At 53.0% G+C, this 17,529-nt stretch overlaps 1 protein-coding gene across 1 annotated transcript in view; it reads right to left on the bottom strand.

Moving 5' to 3' along the window:
* The window catches only part of ADRA1D (adrenoceptor alpha 1D), a gene marked incomplete at its 5' end in the record, with an annotated part of 18,036 nt that extends 507 nt beyond the window's left edge, over positions 1-17,529 (bottom strand). The window contains 2 exons of the mRNA XM_029917919.1: positions 3-222; positions 16,725-17,529. Coding sequence (XP_029773779.1) covers positions 3-222; positions 16,725-17,529 — 1,025 coding nt within the window. The remainder of the gene's footprint in view (positions 1-2; positions 223-16,724) is intronic.

Genomic DNA, 17,529 nt, shown 5'->3' with positions numbered 1-17,529 from the left:
GGCCGCCGGTAGAGGCCCGCCAGTGGTGGCCGTAGACGCGCCAGAGGGGACGGCGGCGCCGGCGACGCCGGCACTGGCAGCGCAGCAGGCGGAGAAAGGCGCGCTTGAACTCGCGGCTGGAGCAAGGGTAGATGAGCGGGTTTACGCAGCTGTTGAAGTAGCCGAGCCAGAAGATCACCTTGAAGACGCCCTCTGAGGGCTTCAGCTGCGGGAACAGGGAGCCTGCGGGGAGTGGTGACAGAGACCCACTCTGTTAGATGCTCTGGGAGAGGAAGGCCCAGGCAGCCCTCAGGCACGACGCAAAGTCATCAACTAGGGGCTCTCACTGTATCTCCCCAAGGAGCCCCTGATAGAATTCTTAGGGTCCATGAACTTGGATGAGGAAAATTCATCATCTTCATTTACTCACTTCTACCTGACATTGAACATTTCCCTCCATGATGAGTGTCAGCAATAAACCCGAACAGAATGAAACCAAACCATATGAAATCACAGTTCTTGTCGCTCAAAACTCGTGCTAGATTGGCAGTTTCATAGGATACGACCTAATAGTAGCATTTCTGTAGGTATTTTTCTATCATATTCAGTCGCTGCAGATGCTTCGAAATACTGTGCATATTCCTCACTATTTGGAAACGACAGCCATCAGAACACCCTACTAGATCCTGTTATTTAACGCCTTAACCTAGAAACACATTACTTACTAAATCACAGATTTCGTTCACAAGTATTTTGATGTTTTCAATGAAATCGGTTTTATTTGCCACCCTTTGTATTTTAGCTTATGCATCTGAAAGTGTAACTCTAAAGAAGGGCTCCACAAGCTTTCCGGATGCCCAAGGAGTCTCTAGCACATAAAGGGTAAGAACCTTTGAAGTAAATGTTGACCAAGGCTTGCCCCACATTGGGCACTGTCCTGGGCTCACATCAAACATGGCTGTGCTCTCTATGTGCCTCAAGTATCAAGAGAATGAAGATGGGGTGATGGTAATGCTCAGCATGTGAGGTGAGGGGCTGCCAGGGTTCTCAGAGAATGGACAGGAGTCTGGCAGGATGAGGAGGGGCAGAAGATATTAAGAGCAGAGGGGACAGGTGGGCAAGAGGATTACAAGTTTGGGGCCTGGGAGTGTCCTATGGGATATGTTTAGAAATGACATTTGGGACAAATGGTGAAGAGCCTTAAGGGCTGAGAATTTCAGCGTTGCCTGGGTGGCTCAGTCAGTTGAGCATCCCACTTCGGCTCAGGTCATGATATCACAGAACGCAGGTTTGAGCCCCATGTCTGGCTCTGTGCTGACAGCTCAGAGCCTGGAGCCTGCTTTGGATTCTGTGTCTGCCTCTCTCCCACTCATGCTCTGTCTCTCTCTCTCTCAAAAATAATCAACATAAATTTTTTTAAAATGCTGTGAATTTCTGTATTTATTTGTGGGTAGTTGAGAGCCATGGATATTTACAAGCAGACAAGAGACAGAGCCTAGAATTGAAGCTCAATAAACACAATGCCCGTGACTGTCGGAATGCAGGTCAGGGGGTCTGTCCCGGCGGAAGTGGTCAGCTGAGCCTTCTGGGATGGCTTTGAGGGAGTGCAGCGCCAGGCAGGAGGGAGTAGGTCCACTAGGATCTGAGCTGTGTCACAAAGACCCTCCTCACAAACTTCTCCCCTGGCACCCCCACCATCGACCTGAAAGAGTCATGTCTTCAAAAGGCACCTAACAAAATACAGGGGCATGACCCAGAAAGCAAAAGCCACTCTCTCATGCTCACATCCTCAGCAGCAGCAGGGGGAGGGGGGTAGGTGGCCAGAGCATGTCATCCCAGGCAAAAGCTGTGGGTGCCCGTGAGGCTGAGCAGGCCAGGGGCTGGGGTCTTTGACAAATCAGGGACCTGCGCTCTCTTCTCTTTGCCCCCAAAGAAAAACAAGCAGGGTCCCCTATGAAGGGAGCAGAGGCACCATGCTCCCCTCTTTGACCTGGGAGCCCTTATACATCACCCACCTTCCACCATAAAGAGAATTCCTGGTGCCAAGAGACATGGTGGTGGTGGCAGGAGAGGAGGGTTGCACAGTGTCACGAGGCATAGGCCTGAGCAAGTTATTTGGTCATCCAAGTCTCACGTTTTCTGCCAAATACAAGAATATTTCTTGGGGCGCCTGGGTGGCTCAGTAAGTTAAGCATCCGACTTTAGCTCAGGTCATGATCTCACGGTCTGTGAGTTTGAGCCCCGAGTCGAGCTCTGTGCTGGCAGCCTGGAGTCGGGGGCCTGCTTCGGAGTCTGTGTCTCCCTCTCTCTGCCCTTCCCCCACTCATGCTCGCTCTCTCCTCTCTCTCTCTCTCTCTCTCTCTCTCTCTCAAAAATAAACATTAAAAAATAAAAATAAATCAATAAAAAGAATATTTCTCAGAAAGAGATTTATGAAGATTACTGTTATTTCAGAGTGCAGGACTTAGCAGGCTCTTCATAAAAGCACTGGTGTGCCTTTACTTCCCTTCTACCTATCCTTTTGAGAGAGGATAACTTGGCCCCGGGGAAGGGACACAGTTGCCAGCTCTGGAGAGTAGCCAGAAACAGAAGCCGAGACCTGGTGGGTTTGGGAGAGGCTGGGTAATCAGTCAGCTTATGTTGAGAAGACAGTTTCCCCTGGGAGAGGAGTTGGACAGTTGTCCTTGGAATGTGGGGGCCACCAGGGTTGACCTCAGGCTCCAGGAAGGTGGCTCTCTGAATAGCATCTCTCAATGGCTGCAAAGTAAGACACAGTGCTGAAAATAACTCTGACTCGGGCCACAATTCTTTTATATTTAGCCCAGGATGACAAATCAGTGGACTATGCTTTCAGCTGCGAGCCTGAAGCCGGCCAAAAGGCATGGTTATCGGTGTGGTGTTTACTCAGATTGGTGGGTGACATGGTGTATTGTACTATGCCCTGGGCTGTGTTATAAACACTATTCTAATTTATGCTCAAGCACCCTGGGCAGAAGCTTGCTACGGGATGAGAATTCCTTACACACAAAGAACCAGAACCAAACCCAGCCTTTCTGCCCCAAGATTTTCCTACTGTGCCCTGCTGACGTTCTGCCTTACTTTAGGCTCTCCCAGAAGCCGATCCAGAGACAAGGATTCAAGTGCAAGTTGCGAATGGCAGGCAACTGGGGGCATAGTGGGAGGGCAGGCCCAATCCCACTGGGAACTCCGGGAGACCATGAAGTTCAGGGACCTCAGAGCCATCCGGCCAGTGGGGTGAGGGAGGTGGGGTATCTATACACCCATTCCCATCAGTCTCCGGCTGGGCTACTCCCAAGGGTGTTAATTTCCCACACTTCCTGCCTGCTGTGTGGGTGGATGATGAGGATTTTGGTGGATGCAGAAAGCCCCTGGGCAAAGATGCTGGCAGGTCTGGGGCGGAAGTTGGCCCCTGTGCCCTCAAGGTCCAGGGGGTGGGATGGGTGGATCACTGATAGCATCTGGCACAAACGTTTCATGTGCTCTGCCCACAGTGTGCAGACATCTGGCCCGTAAAATACAGACGTCTGTGCCTGGGTTCCGGCTTCCACAACAGCACCTCTGTTCCCCTCACAAGTGGCAGCTCTGAGCCTCACACCCAGCACTGCCCAGAGTGCTGCCATCTGCCCCCCATGCCTCTCTGCACCCTGTCTCACTCTCCCTGCTGTCTCCCAGCCCCCAGCCCCCAGCTCCAACCTCTAGCAAAGGTCTCTGGGATCAGAGGGGGCTGTAGGCACTTCCCTGCCCTTTGAATGCATGGATGAAATGGGGAACTACCCTGAGATCCCTGAGGATGGGCCTTTGGCTCATGGGCACTGTCCCTGCAATGCTGGCCTGCTGTGGGGGCATCGGTGTACAAGACCCTTTTGGGCCACCCCCAGATTTCTGCTCCCTAGCCACTGGGACTTGCAGACTTGTGGCTACTGAGGCCACCCTTGCCTATCCTGCCTTCTCGTCTCTCTCCAGCGGCCTGTTGCACGCCTCTGCCAGCCCCATAGCCCAGCTACAGGAAAGCCTCAATGAGAACAGGGGGCCCTGAGCCCAGGCCACTGCCTCTCAGTGCCTGGCAGTCCCCTTCTCTGTCCCTGAGCTGGCTCCCTCTCCCACTCCCCATGCTGTCCACAGCCTTCCTTGCAGGCAGAAAGCCCAGTTGTGCTAACTCAACTTGGCAGCCATCATTGGAAACAGAGGCCCTCGTGGGACACCCTCCCTCAGCTCCCACCGCTCCGTCCTGGCGCCCAGCATCACACCCTGGCTCTCCTTTCTCCCGTGGCTCCACTTCTCTCCAGCAGTCTTAACTTCTGTCTTCCTGTGTGTCAGCGCAATAGCCACGCCCACTTCTTGCTGCCCTCTGGCCTCTGTTCATCCTGGATGCCCCTTCTTCTTTGGTCCACCTGTTAGTGCCAGCTCCAGCGGTACCTCCACCTGGAGGCCCTCCTGGCACTGCCCCTCCCAACCTAGCAGTTAGGGGTTCTCTTCCCATAGCACATCTTCTCACTTCTAAGGGCCAAGTACGCTGCAGGCTACTGTTAGTTTCCTATCTTATTTTTATTTGTTTTTGTTTTTCTAATGTTTATTTTTGAGAGACAGACAGAGAGACAGAGCACCAACAGGAGAGGGGCAGAGAGAGAGGGAAACACAGACCCAAAGCAGACTCTAGGCTCTGAGCTGTCAGCACAGAGTCCTATAGGGGCTTGAACTTGAACTGTGAGATCATGACTTGAGCTGAAACCAAGAGTCAGACACTCAAGGGACTGAACCACCCAGGTGCCCCTCAAAGTGTCCCCTCTAAGTGGGCCCCTTGCTCCTGCCCCAGTAGCCCCACACCTTGTCCTCCACACAGTAGCTGGGAGGTCCTTTAAAAAATTTTTTTAAAAGTGTTTATTTATTTTTGAGAGACAGAGAAAAACAGAGCATTAGCAAGGGAGGGGGAGAGGGAGATACAGAATCTGAAGCAGGCTCCAGGCTCCAAGCTGTCAGCACAGTCCCCGACATGGGGCTTGAACTCACAGACTGTGAGGGGAGGGAGGTCCTTTAAAACTATGTCTGAGCATTTCATTTCTTCGCTTAAAACTCATTTTCCACTGCTGACTGCAGCTTCGCATCCTTTCTTTCTTCTCTGTACTGTGACCTTCTGCCGGCCCCTTGAGTTTCTCCGATCCTCCCTGCTTAGCCAAGACTCCTATTCACTCACACCTCAAATGTCCATTCTCAATCTTCCCGTATCCGCGTCCTTCTAGATTTGGGTTGTACTTATTCAGCCAGACCCTAACTGTGAAGCGAGTCACTCACTCCCTGACTATGTTAGGGTTCCTCCCTCAGCTCTGACTGGGGCTCCCAGTGACCTAGCCGCGCACCCTCAGCCCACTCTCCCCAAGTCCTGTGCCAGTTTCTTGAGCCTTTACTTCCCCCCTTTGCTTCCCCTGGAGCAGCAGGTCTCACTTCCTGTCTCACAGAGAAACAGAAGCTAAAGAAGTAGGGTGCTTGCTCAAGCCTTCCTTACCTCTCCTCCTCCTTGGTAGGAAAGGGGTCTCTCCTCTTGCCCGAGGTCAGCATCCCGACTACTGTCACGGTGCGCTCCATCCCTCCGTCCCCTGCAAGCATGCCTGTCACAGCTGCACCCTCTCTGCAGGTTCTCAGGCTACGACGTCATTCTTCCTGTCCACACCTGCTGACTCCACTTCCCCACCTGCTCTTTACTGCTTTTCCGCACAGCCCAGCTCCTCCCAGACCCCCGCCTGTGGACACTGCTCTCATCCATCCCTGACTCCTCTCGTCACAGCTGGCTCCCGGGGCACCACGCTTTTGGATTTTCTACTCGGTGTCAATTTCCTTTGCTGCTTCTTCCGTGTGTCTCCACTGCAAAATGTAGGGAGTGTCTTTCTCAGAAGAGTGTGTGTGTGTGTGTGTGTGTGTGTGTGTGTGTGTGTGGCTGGGGGTAGTGGTATAAATTTTGGGTAAAGTGGCCAGGAAAGGCCTGCTGAGAATGTGACATTTGAGTAAAGAGATGAATGAGGCATGTGGACATCTGGGGAAAAAGCAGTGCAGGGAGAGGGAACAGTAAGTGCAAAGGCCCTGAGGTGGCCCTGGTATGTTTGCAGAATGGTGACGAGGCATGGAATGACTGAGGACAGAGAGGAAGGGCGTGAGGTCAGAACTCAGCAGTATCCTCCTCCACGCTTCCTCCCACCCTGCGCAAGACACTACCCTCTCCCACCTTGAGAAACTCAGCAGCCTCCCCACTGTCTCCTGCTTGTACCCTTACACCCTGCAATCTCTCCTTACCCCAAGCAGCTAGGCTGATTCTTTTTGTCTTTTCAAATATGTATTTTGAGAGAGAGAGAGAGAGAGCACACATGTGTGAGGGGGAGGGGCAGAGAGAGAGAGGGAGACATAAAATACCAAGTAGGCTCCGGTGTGCTCAGCACAGAGCCCCATGTGGGCCTCGAACTCACGTACAGCGAGATCATGACCTGAGCCCAAACCAAGAGTCAGATGCTTAACCGATTGAGCCACCTGGGCCACCCTAGAGTGACTCTAAAAATATAAATGGATCATGTCACTCCTTGGGCTCCAAACTCTCTAAAAGCTGCCCGCCCCCTCACAGTAAGAGCCCATGACATACACAGCTCAACAGGTGGCCCCCAACTCCTCTGCCATTCCCTCTTCCCACCCACCCCCCAACTCTGTTCCAGCCACACTGCCCTCCATGTTGCTTCTTGGACATGCCAGACACACTCCCACCTTGGGCCTTTATACTTGCTTTTCCTCACAATCTTCTCCCCCCAGATACCCACAGGGCTTGTGCCCTCGCTTTGGCGGTGACCATCTGCCTGACTTCCTGTGTTCATTTGCATTGTCCTCCCGCCCAGCACCCCCAAGCCCCCTCAACGGGCACTGTTGCTGCTCATGGCACTTCCTGTCTTCTCCTGTACTATTTATTTTTCATTCTGTCCATCATCTATCTCTGCAGCAAAGTCCACAGGGCAGGACTTGTGCCTGTTTTCCTTGGCACAGCACTCCCGTGGCCCCAGAGATCTCCTGAGCACACTGAACACACAGTAGGCGCTCAACACTTGCTGAGTGTGCTGAATGAGTCCCTCTTCTTTACCTTATACATCCAACTGGTCAGCATGCCCAGGGCATTCGAGTATCTCTCTAGTGGAGATCCCTCCTCCCTTCACCTTGTTCCTGAAGCCTTCGCTCAGTCTGGCATCTCATTTTGCTTGCATGGCTGTGACCGCCCCCGGGGTCCTCTGGCCTCTCCACTCTGCATACAGCTGCGGGTGGCCTTTTCGAAAACAGGGTTCTCTCTATCCCTTTGAAAACCATGAGAGGCTTCCAGGGGCTCTGAGGACTAAGCCCAGGCTTTCTTGTATTGCCTTCCAGGCTTTTCAGGATGCAGTGCTATCTACAGCTTGCTTCCCTCCAAATCTGGCCCCAAGCTGAAGGCTGAAACTGCAGGCACATCTTCCCACAGGGGCTGGACTCCTGCCTTTCTGCTTGGCCCCGACTGTTTCCTCCCACCCAGTCCTCTAACCTCACGTGAGATGTTCTCCCCACCCAGCCTGGGTGACATGGGTGCCCTTTTATGCAAGCCTACATTTTAATAAAGTTCATTACTGCTCTGTTTGCCCTCCGGTTTCTTGAAGGCAGGAACGAGACTTTTCACCCTAGCCATGAACACAAGTGCCCAACCCAGAGCAGGGGCAGAGGGGTTGTATTTATGGGCCTGCGAGAAGAGGCAGTAAGAACACAGGTGGGAGATGACCCTGCTTGCTTCTGGCTTCTCCTTGACCTTGCTCTCACGTGAGTCTCCATCAGGCTTGCGCCCACCTGCCCTTCCCCCATTCCCTATATTGGGGCGCCTCTGTCAGGAGCCTAACCTAACATCCGGTGGGGGGGGAGGGGGCTGGACATCCACCAGTCCTAAAAGGCAGGCCTCTCCTGTGTCGGCAGGTACGTTTACCCTATGGCATGGTGGCTGGGCCGGCCTGGCCCGCATGTCGTTGGGGAAACGGAGACCGCCTGTGAGGTTTGTGTTGCAGCCTTGATGACCACAGGCCAGTCCCCTCGTCTAAGGATCGGCGATGTCCGGGTCTCGGAGATGCTACTGAGATGCTGGTTTAGGCTGCAGCTGACCAATCTGGCCAAGCTGGGCTAAGAAGTGACAGCTCTGAGCCAGGGGTGGACTGCGTGATTAACAGCACTCCTCTGGCATCACCCGGAGGGAACTTGTTCTTGGCAGAATGTCAGAATTCACAGCCAGCCTTGCTCATAACTTGCAGCCGACCATGAAATATCGGGCTGCACCCCAGCCTGCCCCATTTCCCACCCCCTCTGTCACTGGTAATGTTTCTACCCACAGGAAGAGCCCTTCTCTCTGGCCAGAGAGATAGAGTGGGGTTAAAAATACCACATTCAGGGGGGCCTGGGTGGCTCAGTCATTTAAGCCTCTGACTCTTGATTTCAGCTCAGGTCACATTCTCATGGGTTCGTGAATTTGAGTCCTGTATTGGACTCTGCATTGATGGTGTGGAGCCTGCTTGGGATTTTCTGTCTCCCTCTCTCTCTGCCCCCCCTTGCTCTCTTTCTATCTCTCTCTCTCTGAAATAAACATTAAAAATACCACATCCGCTTAGATATTCAGGTGTCTTCTCTCCAGCAGCGCTAGGAGAGAAGGAATTCCCAGCCCTATACTCCCTTTCTCTCTGCCACTTCTCTGAAGTGCTCACTCAGTGGCTCTCAGTAACTCCTTTGTTAAGAGAGGCTGGGTCCTCTGCCACCAGAAGACCTCTTTGCTGTACTCTAAAAGGTCTGAAAAGCCTCTCTAATAAAGCACACTTGAGCTGAGGCCTGAAGTCCCTATGAGGTAGTGAGTCATTCATCTATTTGAGGAAAGAATTCCAGACAGTGAAAAGAAAATGTGCAAAGGCCCGGAGGCAGCAGGGAACCACAGGCATTGGAGGACAGACAACACAGAAGTTAGGATCACTGGAACAGAGAAGGGGAAGGGGAGAGTAATATGAGATAAGGCCATTTTGAAGTGGGCACAATCATGCAAGGCTGTCAGGAAGAAGAGACCTGGATAGGGGCCAGTTCTCAGATGGAGGGGTGATTTGAGGGCACTGTGGGGCCAGCTGTGCCAAGCCAATTCTCTTGCATAACTTGCCTTGCTGGTTTTCCATGGTGAGAGGTAACTAGGAGGTCCTCTGGCTTGAGATGGATCAGAATGGATCAGAAGTCCTGTGCCCCCCATGCTTAACTCAAGATCCATGAACTCTGTGGGGCTGGCAGAGAGCTACTTGTCTGTCCTTGACACCCTTCTGTAGTGGCGCGGAGTAAGGCAGAGGAGCAGCTCCTAGGTACACCCTGTCAGTGGTGTGCCTGCCTGCTTCCCTCCCTCCCTCCCTCCCTCCCTCCCTTCCTTCCATCCTTTCTTCTTTCCTTCCCTCCTCCCCCCTCCCCCCTCCCATTTCCCCCCGTCTTCCTCTCTCTCTCTCTCTCATTCATTCATCCATTCATCCATCCATCCATTCTTGTTCTTCTTAGTTCTGTCTGCTGAGTCAGGGACTAAATTACTATCACTGAACAGCTGAGAGCTCAGACTGTTGTCTTCAAACCATCATTTGCTACTAAAAGAAACTAAGGCTCTTTAGAAAAATGGTGGCTTCCAGGTTCTGGGGGGATAAAAGTACATGCTGAGCCTGAAGCATCTTATCAGGCGTCTGAGCCTCTGACAAATCCTAATGAAACAAAATAGAAGAATTCTTGGCCAAAGCACTGAACCAGAATCGGATCAAGCCAGTTTACAGGAAGTGCAGGGAACAGAAGGACACATTATACGGCACCATGGGGATGCAAACTCCACACTGTGGGCAACTCTTTGGGACAAATGATCTGGTTCATCAAATAAACTGCAAGGAAAAAATGGGGAGAGGGGGATCCTACCAATTAAAGAGACTTAGCAGACCAGTCAACCACATGCAATGTATGAATCTTATTTGGATTCTGATTCAAACAAACTACAAATTTACGAGGCAACTGGCTACATCTGAACACTAAGTAGATGGTGTTTGACATTAAACAATTATTTTTATGCACTATAATGAGACGTAGTTATTTTTTCAAAAAGTTCTTGTGTTCTAGAAATGTATACTGAAGAATTTGCAGATGAATTGATACGATGTCTGGATGTTCCTCAAAGGAAACCTCAGTGGTGGGACAGTGGGTGGTGTTTGGGTTGAACCAAGACTGGCCTTGGATTGACATTGTTGAAGCTGCATCATGAGAATCAAAAAGTGGAATGGTGGGGGCTGGGGGCTGGCGGGAGGGGGAGAGGGAGTTGCCAATCAACAGGTATAAAGTTTCACTTTCGATGAATAAATTCCAGAGATCTACTGTGTCTGCAGTTAACGCCATTGCATTGTACATCTCAAAATTTGTTAAGAGGGTAAATCTCATGTTAAGTGTTCTAATCCTAATAAAATAAAACTAACAAAAAAAAGAGTACTGTGCTTTGCCACTCAGACTCTTGGCATGGAAGGATGTGAAGAGAGGGAGGATGTGGGTTCTACCACATTTACTGAGCCCCTACTATGTGCCAGGTTCTGCAGAGGCACAGAGAGGGGAGGTCTTGCCAGCCCTTTCTTCAGGCTTTTGGGCCAGGAACTGTGATGCCATTACTGAAGATCTGCCACAAAGCATCCCCTACCACTCCCCGCTGCGACCACAGGCCCCTGCACAACCTCAGGGAACCTGGGGAGAGGAGTCCTTTTGCACTTGGCCAACATGCTCAGGTGCACATGCAGAATCTACCCTCCATAGCTGCTGCCAATGCGTGTTTTCCCGTCTGGACACCAATTCCTCAGCACGGTTCAAGCCTCTCTTCTGCCTCCTCCTGTCTTCTCTCTTTCTAACTAAGGTGTAAGATGATGACAATCCAGTTAGAAAGCACATGCATTTTAAGAATATAGCTTGATGATTCAGTGAGGTGCACACACTGATGTAATTATGGCCCAGACCAAGATCTAGAACATTCTCAGTCCTTCAGGAGGTTTCTTTGCTCTCTCTTCCGGTCAATACCACCTACTGCACATACCCACTGTTCTGATTTTTATCATCTATTAGTTTTTGAACTTCATATACATGGAATCATAGATTCTTTTAATTTCAGATCTGGCTTATTCTGCCCAACACAATGTCTGAAATTTATCCACCTTGCTGTAGGCAACACATTTGTTACTTTTCCTAGCTGTATAGTAGTTCAGCCAATGAAAACACCACAATTTATTTCCCTTTTCTTCTGTTGATGGCTTCCTGTCTCATCCTGTGACCCCTCTTCTTACAGACTCCCCATCCATTCCACATCTCCCAAGCCACAGGGCACCCCACAAATACCTTCAGGCTTCTGTATCTACATATGCATAGTTTCCTCTGCCCTCATGCTTTGTGATATGTCTAAGAATACTGGCAATTACAACACATTGTAATCAAAGCATGTGCACAGTGTTAGGGGAGCAGGAAGGAGTACATGTAGGGGTGGTCGGGGGAGGCAGTGATATCACAGGGCTGACACTGACAGTATGGGAGAGAGGGAATCCCAGGTATAGCTCCCAGAAGGCTGGAGGTGGGGTTCTGGGACAGAGGCTGGACTGCCCTAGGACTTCTGATATCTGAGCCTCCAGACGGCTTGTACACCCTGACCTGTACTGGAAAGGGGACTGTGAGGTCTGAGCCTCCGAGGCTGCTTTGCATGACTGAGCACATTCTGAGGCCAATTCAGAGGCCAGGGAGGCTTGGTGACCTGCCCAACGAAAGGGAGCTCTGAGTGCAGGACCAGGGTCTGCCCGTGGTTGCTGGGAATGAAAGGGTGGGGCTGGTGTGTGTGTGTGTGTGTGTGTGTGTGTGTGTGTGTGTGTGTGTGTGTGTGTGTGTAGGTCCCAGGGAACAGGTCCACTTCTGGGGATGGCTGGGCTGGGGGGGCACCTAACAGGCAGGCCAAACCCAGACACATCAAGAAAAAATGTGGCTTCTGGAGGCGCCTGGGAGAGGAAGGGAGCTCTTCTGCAGATGGGGGCTTGCCAGGGCAAAGTTCCCCCAGTTCCTCTGCTCCCCTCTTGCCCACAAGGGGGATTTCTACCTCCAAACACTGGCCCATTCCTCTGGGGGGTGAGGGGACTCCAGCACTGAATGCCCTGGGGCAGAGTCTTTAATCAGATGCACTTCTGGCTGGCCCCCCTGCGCCACTCCCCCTTTCTCTGGGCGTCCTCTGTGGAAGTCTCCTGGCTGTGCCTACAAACTTGCTTCCCCTCTCCAAATGTATTCCGTAAGTTTGGGTTCTTCTAGATGTTAGGAGGGCCTTTATACTATGTCTTGTGATTTTCTAAGTTCCTTGCTAGCTTGCTGGGGTGACGGGAGGGGGTACATATCTGTCATGGGCAGCCCCTCTTCCAAAGGCCCCAAGAACCGGTGACCATATATTCTGTCGTTCAGCCTGGAACACCTTTGAGAGCGAAAGGGGAGCATTACTCGTAATCATGCCCATCCACAGGCATAAATAACCAGGACCATCCTAGGCAAACTAGGATGCATGGGCACTCTGGTGGACAGGATGGCTCAGCTGGGCATCAGCAGAGAAGGCCAGGCAGGTGGGCACCCTCTCATGAGGGCGAGCGACACTTCTTGTGTCCATATACAGCTCTCCAGGTGCCCTGGGAGGAGCCAGTGCCACCCTTCCTGGCCATGTGACTGTGACCAGCATCTTGGGGTCAGACACGTGATAGAAAGAACATCGGGTTCTCTGAGCTGACCTTCTGCCTGCCTGTCCCGTGCCCTGCTACTGCTTCTTATGGGGAAAGGGGACAGTGGAGGTGTGGGAGATCCCTCTCTTGGCCCCTCAGGATTTTAAGTGCCTCGTGTCTGTGTCTCACTCAGTCTTTTCTAGCCAGTGACCTGGGCCCCCAGACGTTCTACGGTTCAGGACACCTGGTTTGTGTCTCTCTCAGCTGTCACTCTGGCCTGACTCACAGCGTTTCAGGTTTATAGATGGCAGTCCCATGGCCCCAGTACCAGTGACCCTCTGGGACCCTGGGACTCCTTCCTAAGGCTCTCAATGCCCTCTGGGCTGCTGGGGCTGCTCACTGGCTATGTCACTACTGTGGCTGTGGCTCCTGCTTCCACTCAGCCCTGTGTGTAGAGGAGTGGGTGAGGGGCACCCTGGGGCTGTTCGACCACCTCTGGGCTGTGGCCCTACTAGGGTCTATAGCCTGAACTGGCACACGCTGCTCTTTCTTAATCCCTCCAACTCCGGTGCTCATCACCCCTGGCATGGAGACCAGGCCCTGGGAGGAGGGAGGCATCACTCCTCCTGGTGGACCCCTTCTCTGCCTCTTTCTGGCTCCTTCAAAGTGGGTGCTTCCTGAAGCTCTGTCCCCAGCCCCTCTCTCCTCTTTGTCCCTCCATCCTCTCTCTGGGAGACTGTACCCCATGCTCATGCTTTGGCTACCAGCGCCATTCTTGGTCCCCTTTATCTTAGTTCCCATCATCCCTCACCCTGACCATAGATTGGTGCTTCCATTCTAAGATATGCCACCCCCTTGGATCCCACATTCTCCCCAAAAGTTGCTGCTTGGAATTTTCCCTGTTCTTTCAAAGGAACCTCCCTCCTCCCAGGCCTGGGCCCAGTGCTGGGGGATGTCAGGACCTCCTGGCCCCTTCTCCCTTCTGCACAACCCTCAGGCCACTCCTGTCCCCACCACAGCTCTGCTTTCCACTTCTCTCTGTGGCCCTGCCCCACCCTCCGAGCCATATCACGGCAGATCAGAATATTCTGTCTCCCTGCTTGGCCTCTGTCCTGCTTGCTCGCTATTGCCAGATTCCACTCAATTTGGCTCCACCAGGGCTCTGCTCTGGGGCTCAGGGGGCTGGGCACAGCACTGACTGGCAGGAGGGAGGAGACAAGGACACGGAGGGGGCCCCACTCCAAGTGTGAGAAGCAGCAGAGATGGAGGGATTGAAAAAGAGCCAAAGGCCATGGAAATTTAGGGATGGCTTCCTGGAAAAGAAGCACACGTGCTCTAAACCTCAAACAAAACAAAAGCCTGCATCAACAGCCCATGGAAAACCCTCGAACGGAATACCATACTGCTGCTAAAATGAACCCGCATAGATAAATCTCAACCACATAACGTTTCGTGAAAAAGGCAAACTGAAGAATGATGCCGTTTATATACATCCTAAAGACACACTATATGTTACTGTGGCTAGGGATGTCTGTGCTAAGAGTCTAAACATATGAAAGGGGGTGAAAGACTCCATTCACCTCATGGGAGGGAGGGAGAAAAGGAAGGGACAGCACGAGGGAACTTACTTGTGGCTGTTCTCTATTTCTTCGAAAAGAGAAAGAAAAGGATCTGAGGCAAATACGGCAAAATGTTAACATGTGTTCAGTATAGGTGATTATGGGTACAGGGGTACTTGGTATAGTGTTTTCTCCTTATCTGATCATCATTCTGTAACTCAAAATGTTAAAAGAACATAATTCTGTACACAGCTTGATGATTCCCTACAAGGGGCAGGTGGGCAGCGAAGGGCGGAGGGGAATGAGGGCACCCAGGACGGGGTACAGCTGGGCAGGGACACGGCAGGGGTTGTGTGGCGGGAGAAAGGAGCCTGGGTGGGGAGTTTGGTTGGGGGCACGGAATGTTCTCAATCTTGGGCAGGTTACTAAAGGGGGCTTTCTCCTGCCTGCCTACTCAGCCCTCCAAGTATCTTGCTCAGTGTCCGTGCCTCCCTCTACTCCCACGGCAGCCTCTGGCTGGCTAATTTTCAAGTCAGTGATTTATTCAGTGAGCAGCTACTACAATAGCAAAAGCTCACAGGGCACTCATGACATGTGAGGTCTGTACTCACACATAACTCACTGAACTCCTGCAGTGGCCCTGCAGGTGGGGGGACTGCTACCATCACCACGATCCCGATGTAACTGACGAGGAAACAGAGGCACAGAGAGGTTCGGGGATTTTCCCGAAGTTACACAGCTAGTCAGGGGCAGAGCTGGGACTTGAACCCAGGCTAGCTGGAGCCAGAACCCGCAGGGCTTGCTGCCATGCTATGTTATTCCCTTCATGCCAGGCACTGTGCTGGGCACTGTGGATTTGGTGACCACACAGCCTTGCCCTTGAAGAGCTTCTGAGCCAGTGCAGGGAAGTCAGGCACCAATCAAGCAACACAGAGATGTAAAGGAACAGAGACTCATTCCCCCAGGGAGAAAATACAGAAGACACACTGAGACTGAGGCGTCTGGGAAGGCCTCTCTGAAGAGGGGACATTTAAATGGAGACCTAAGGTTAGCCAGGAAAGGGGGGAGGGTTGGGCAGGCTAGACAAAGGGAAGAGCAAATGCAAGGGCATGAACTCCATGTGGGCAAGGAACCAGAAGAGGGTCAGAGGAGGCAGAGCACTCAGTGAGTAAGGGGCAGGGCAGCAAAGCCATGAGGCCGTCACTCAGGGCCCTCCTTCCAGGAGGGGGACCCCGTGTCTGGGTTTGCCCCCGCTGTCCCGGTCTGTGCCTGTGATCCCAGCATAAATATTCATAATGTCTCATTTTGGTTTCAACAATAATAAATTTGAAGGTCACCCTCTCACAGGCCATGGCGGAGAGTTTGGATTTTGTTCCCAGGACAGTGTGGAAAGCATTGAGGGATGCATTGGAGGATGACACTCTAATCTGTAACTATAAAGTTCACTCTGGCTGCTGTGCAGAGAGGCCCTGCAGGGGAGCAGCAGGGAAGCCCTTGTCTCTTTCCTGACTGAGCCGCAGAGTGCGGACGGAGCGAGGCCTGGGAAAGGCAAGGGAGGCCCCAAGCTGAGGTGGCAGCCATGGGCAAAATGACTCAGGGCAAATGCATCCCCAGAGATGCTGCTCTCCTTTTCCTCCCTGTGCCGACCCAGCCCATGGCTACTAGGAGAGGCCTTCAGTGGTGGGACAAAGCCCCTGAGAACAGCTGCCTACCTCCCAGAACTGCAGGGAGGCTGCCGAAAGAGATGGAAAGTTCTCAGTAGGACTCAGTAAATGTCAGAAACAACGATGAACTGTACTAACTTCCCATTTGAGAGTTTGCCCCTATCCTTTTCCTTCTCAGGCACACAGGGCCCCCACCTCCAAGAGATTTCGGAAGTGAGAGCCCAGGGCATTCACAGACACCCTGGGCTGGGGGAGAGAGTCTCCCAGCCACCTGACACTAAATGAGTGTGGGGAAAAAGCAGGTGGCTTCCAGGACCTGCTGAGGTACCTGGGTGCTGCCCATGAATGAATGTAGGCCCACCCACTGTGCACCCACCTCTTTGGACCTGGCATTTACATCTGGGTGTGTGTTGGGAGGCGTAGAGGAGCCTGTACACCGCTGACCACATACTACAGACATGTGTCCTCACAGATGCCACCGACCTCTTATATTTAGGGGGTTCGGGCTCCTAACGGCAATTCAGAGGGAGGATACAAGTCAGAAGCTTGGAAAATGAATTCTGCAGGCGCCAGGGGCCTCTCATGTGTCACCCACTCAGTGCACCCGCCTAAGAGAGGAGGAGAGTTATTAAGTCAACCTTCCACACTCAGATGGAGAGTCACTCTCCTTCCTGGAGGGCCATCCAAGTTTGGGCGCAGGGAAGGCACAGCCACAGGCTCAAGGCGGAAGAGAAGGGGTTGGTGAGGGAGGGGTCACTCACCAAGCGGCAGGACGAAGAAGAAGGGGAACCAGCAAAGCACGAAGACGCCCACGACGATGGCCAGCGTCTTGGCCGCCTTCTTCTCGCGGGAGAACTTGAGCAGGCGCACGGACAGAGAGCTGCGGAAGGTGTGGCCCTTGGCGCTTCGAGTCCCGTGCGCCCCGTCGGCGCCGGCGCTGGTGCTGGTGCCGCGGCAGTGGATGCGAAGCACCACCTCGGAGGCCTTGCCGCGCTCTCGCTTGACGCCTGCCTCCAGGCTACGCGTGGTGCTCCGAGCTACCACATACACACGACAGTACATAACTACGATGACGGCCATGGGCAGGTAGAAGGAGCACACCGAGGAGAAGATGGCGTAGCCCGCCTCCTCGGTGATGCCACATAAGCGCTCGTCAGCGGGCACCGGCTCCTTCCAGCCCAGCAGCGGCCCCACGGACACCACGAGGGCTACGGCCCAGAGCAGTGCCAGGATGGCGGCTGCCTTGCGCTCGGTCATGATCGCGGGGTACTTGAGCGAGTGGCGCACGCCCACGTACCGATCCACCGAGATGGTGCAGAGGCTGAGGATGGAGGCCGTGCAGCACAGCACGTCCACAGCGGCCCACACGTCGCAGAAGGCCCGGCCGAAGGCCCAGAAGCCCAGAACCTCCATGGTGGCCGAAAAGGGCAGCACCGTGGCGCTAAGCAGCAGGTCGGCCACGGCCAGGTTCACAATAAAATAGTTGGTGACCGTCTGCAAGTGGCGGTTGCAGGCCACGGAGAGGATGACCAGCAGGTTGCCCGCCACAGCCGTGAGGATGAAGGC

The sequence above is a fragment of the Suricata suricatta genome, chromosome 12, assembly GCF_006229205.1.
Source record: "Suricata suricatta isolate VVHF042 chromosome 12, meerkat_22Aug2017_6uvM2_HiC, whole genome shotgun sequence".
NCBI lineage: Eukaryota > Metazoa > Chordata > Mammalia > Carnivora > Herpestidae > Suricata > Suricata suricatta.
Note: the sequence above shows the minus strand (reverse complement) of the source record. Positions and strands in the feature narration are given on the sequence as shown.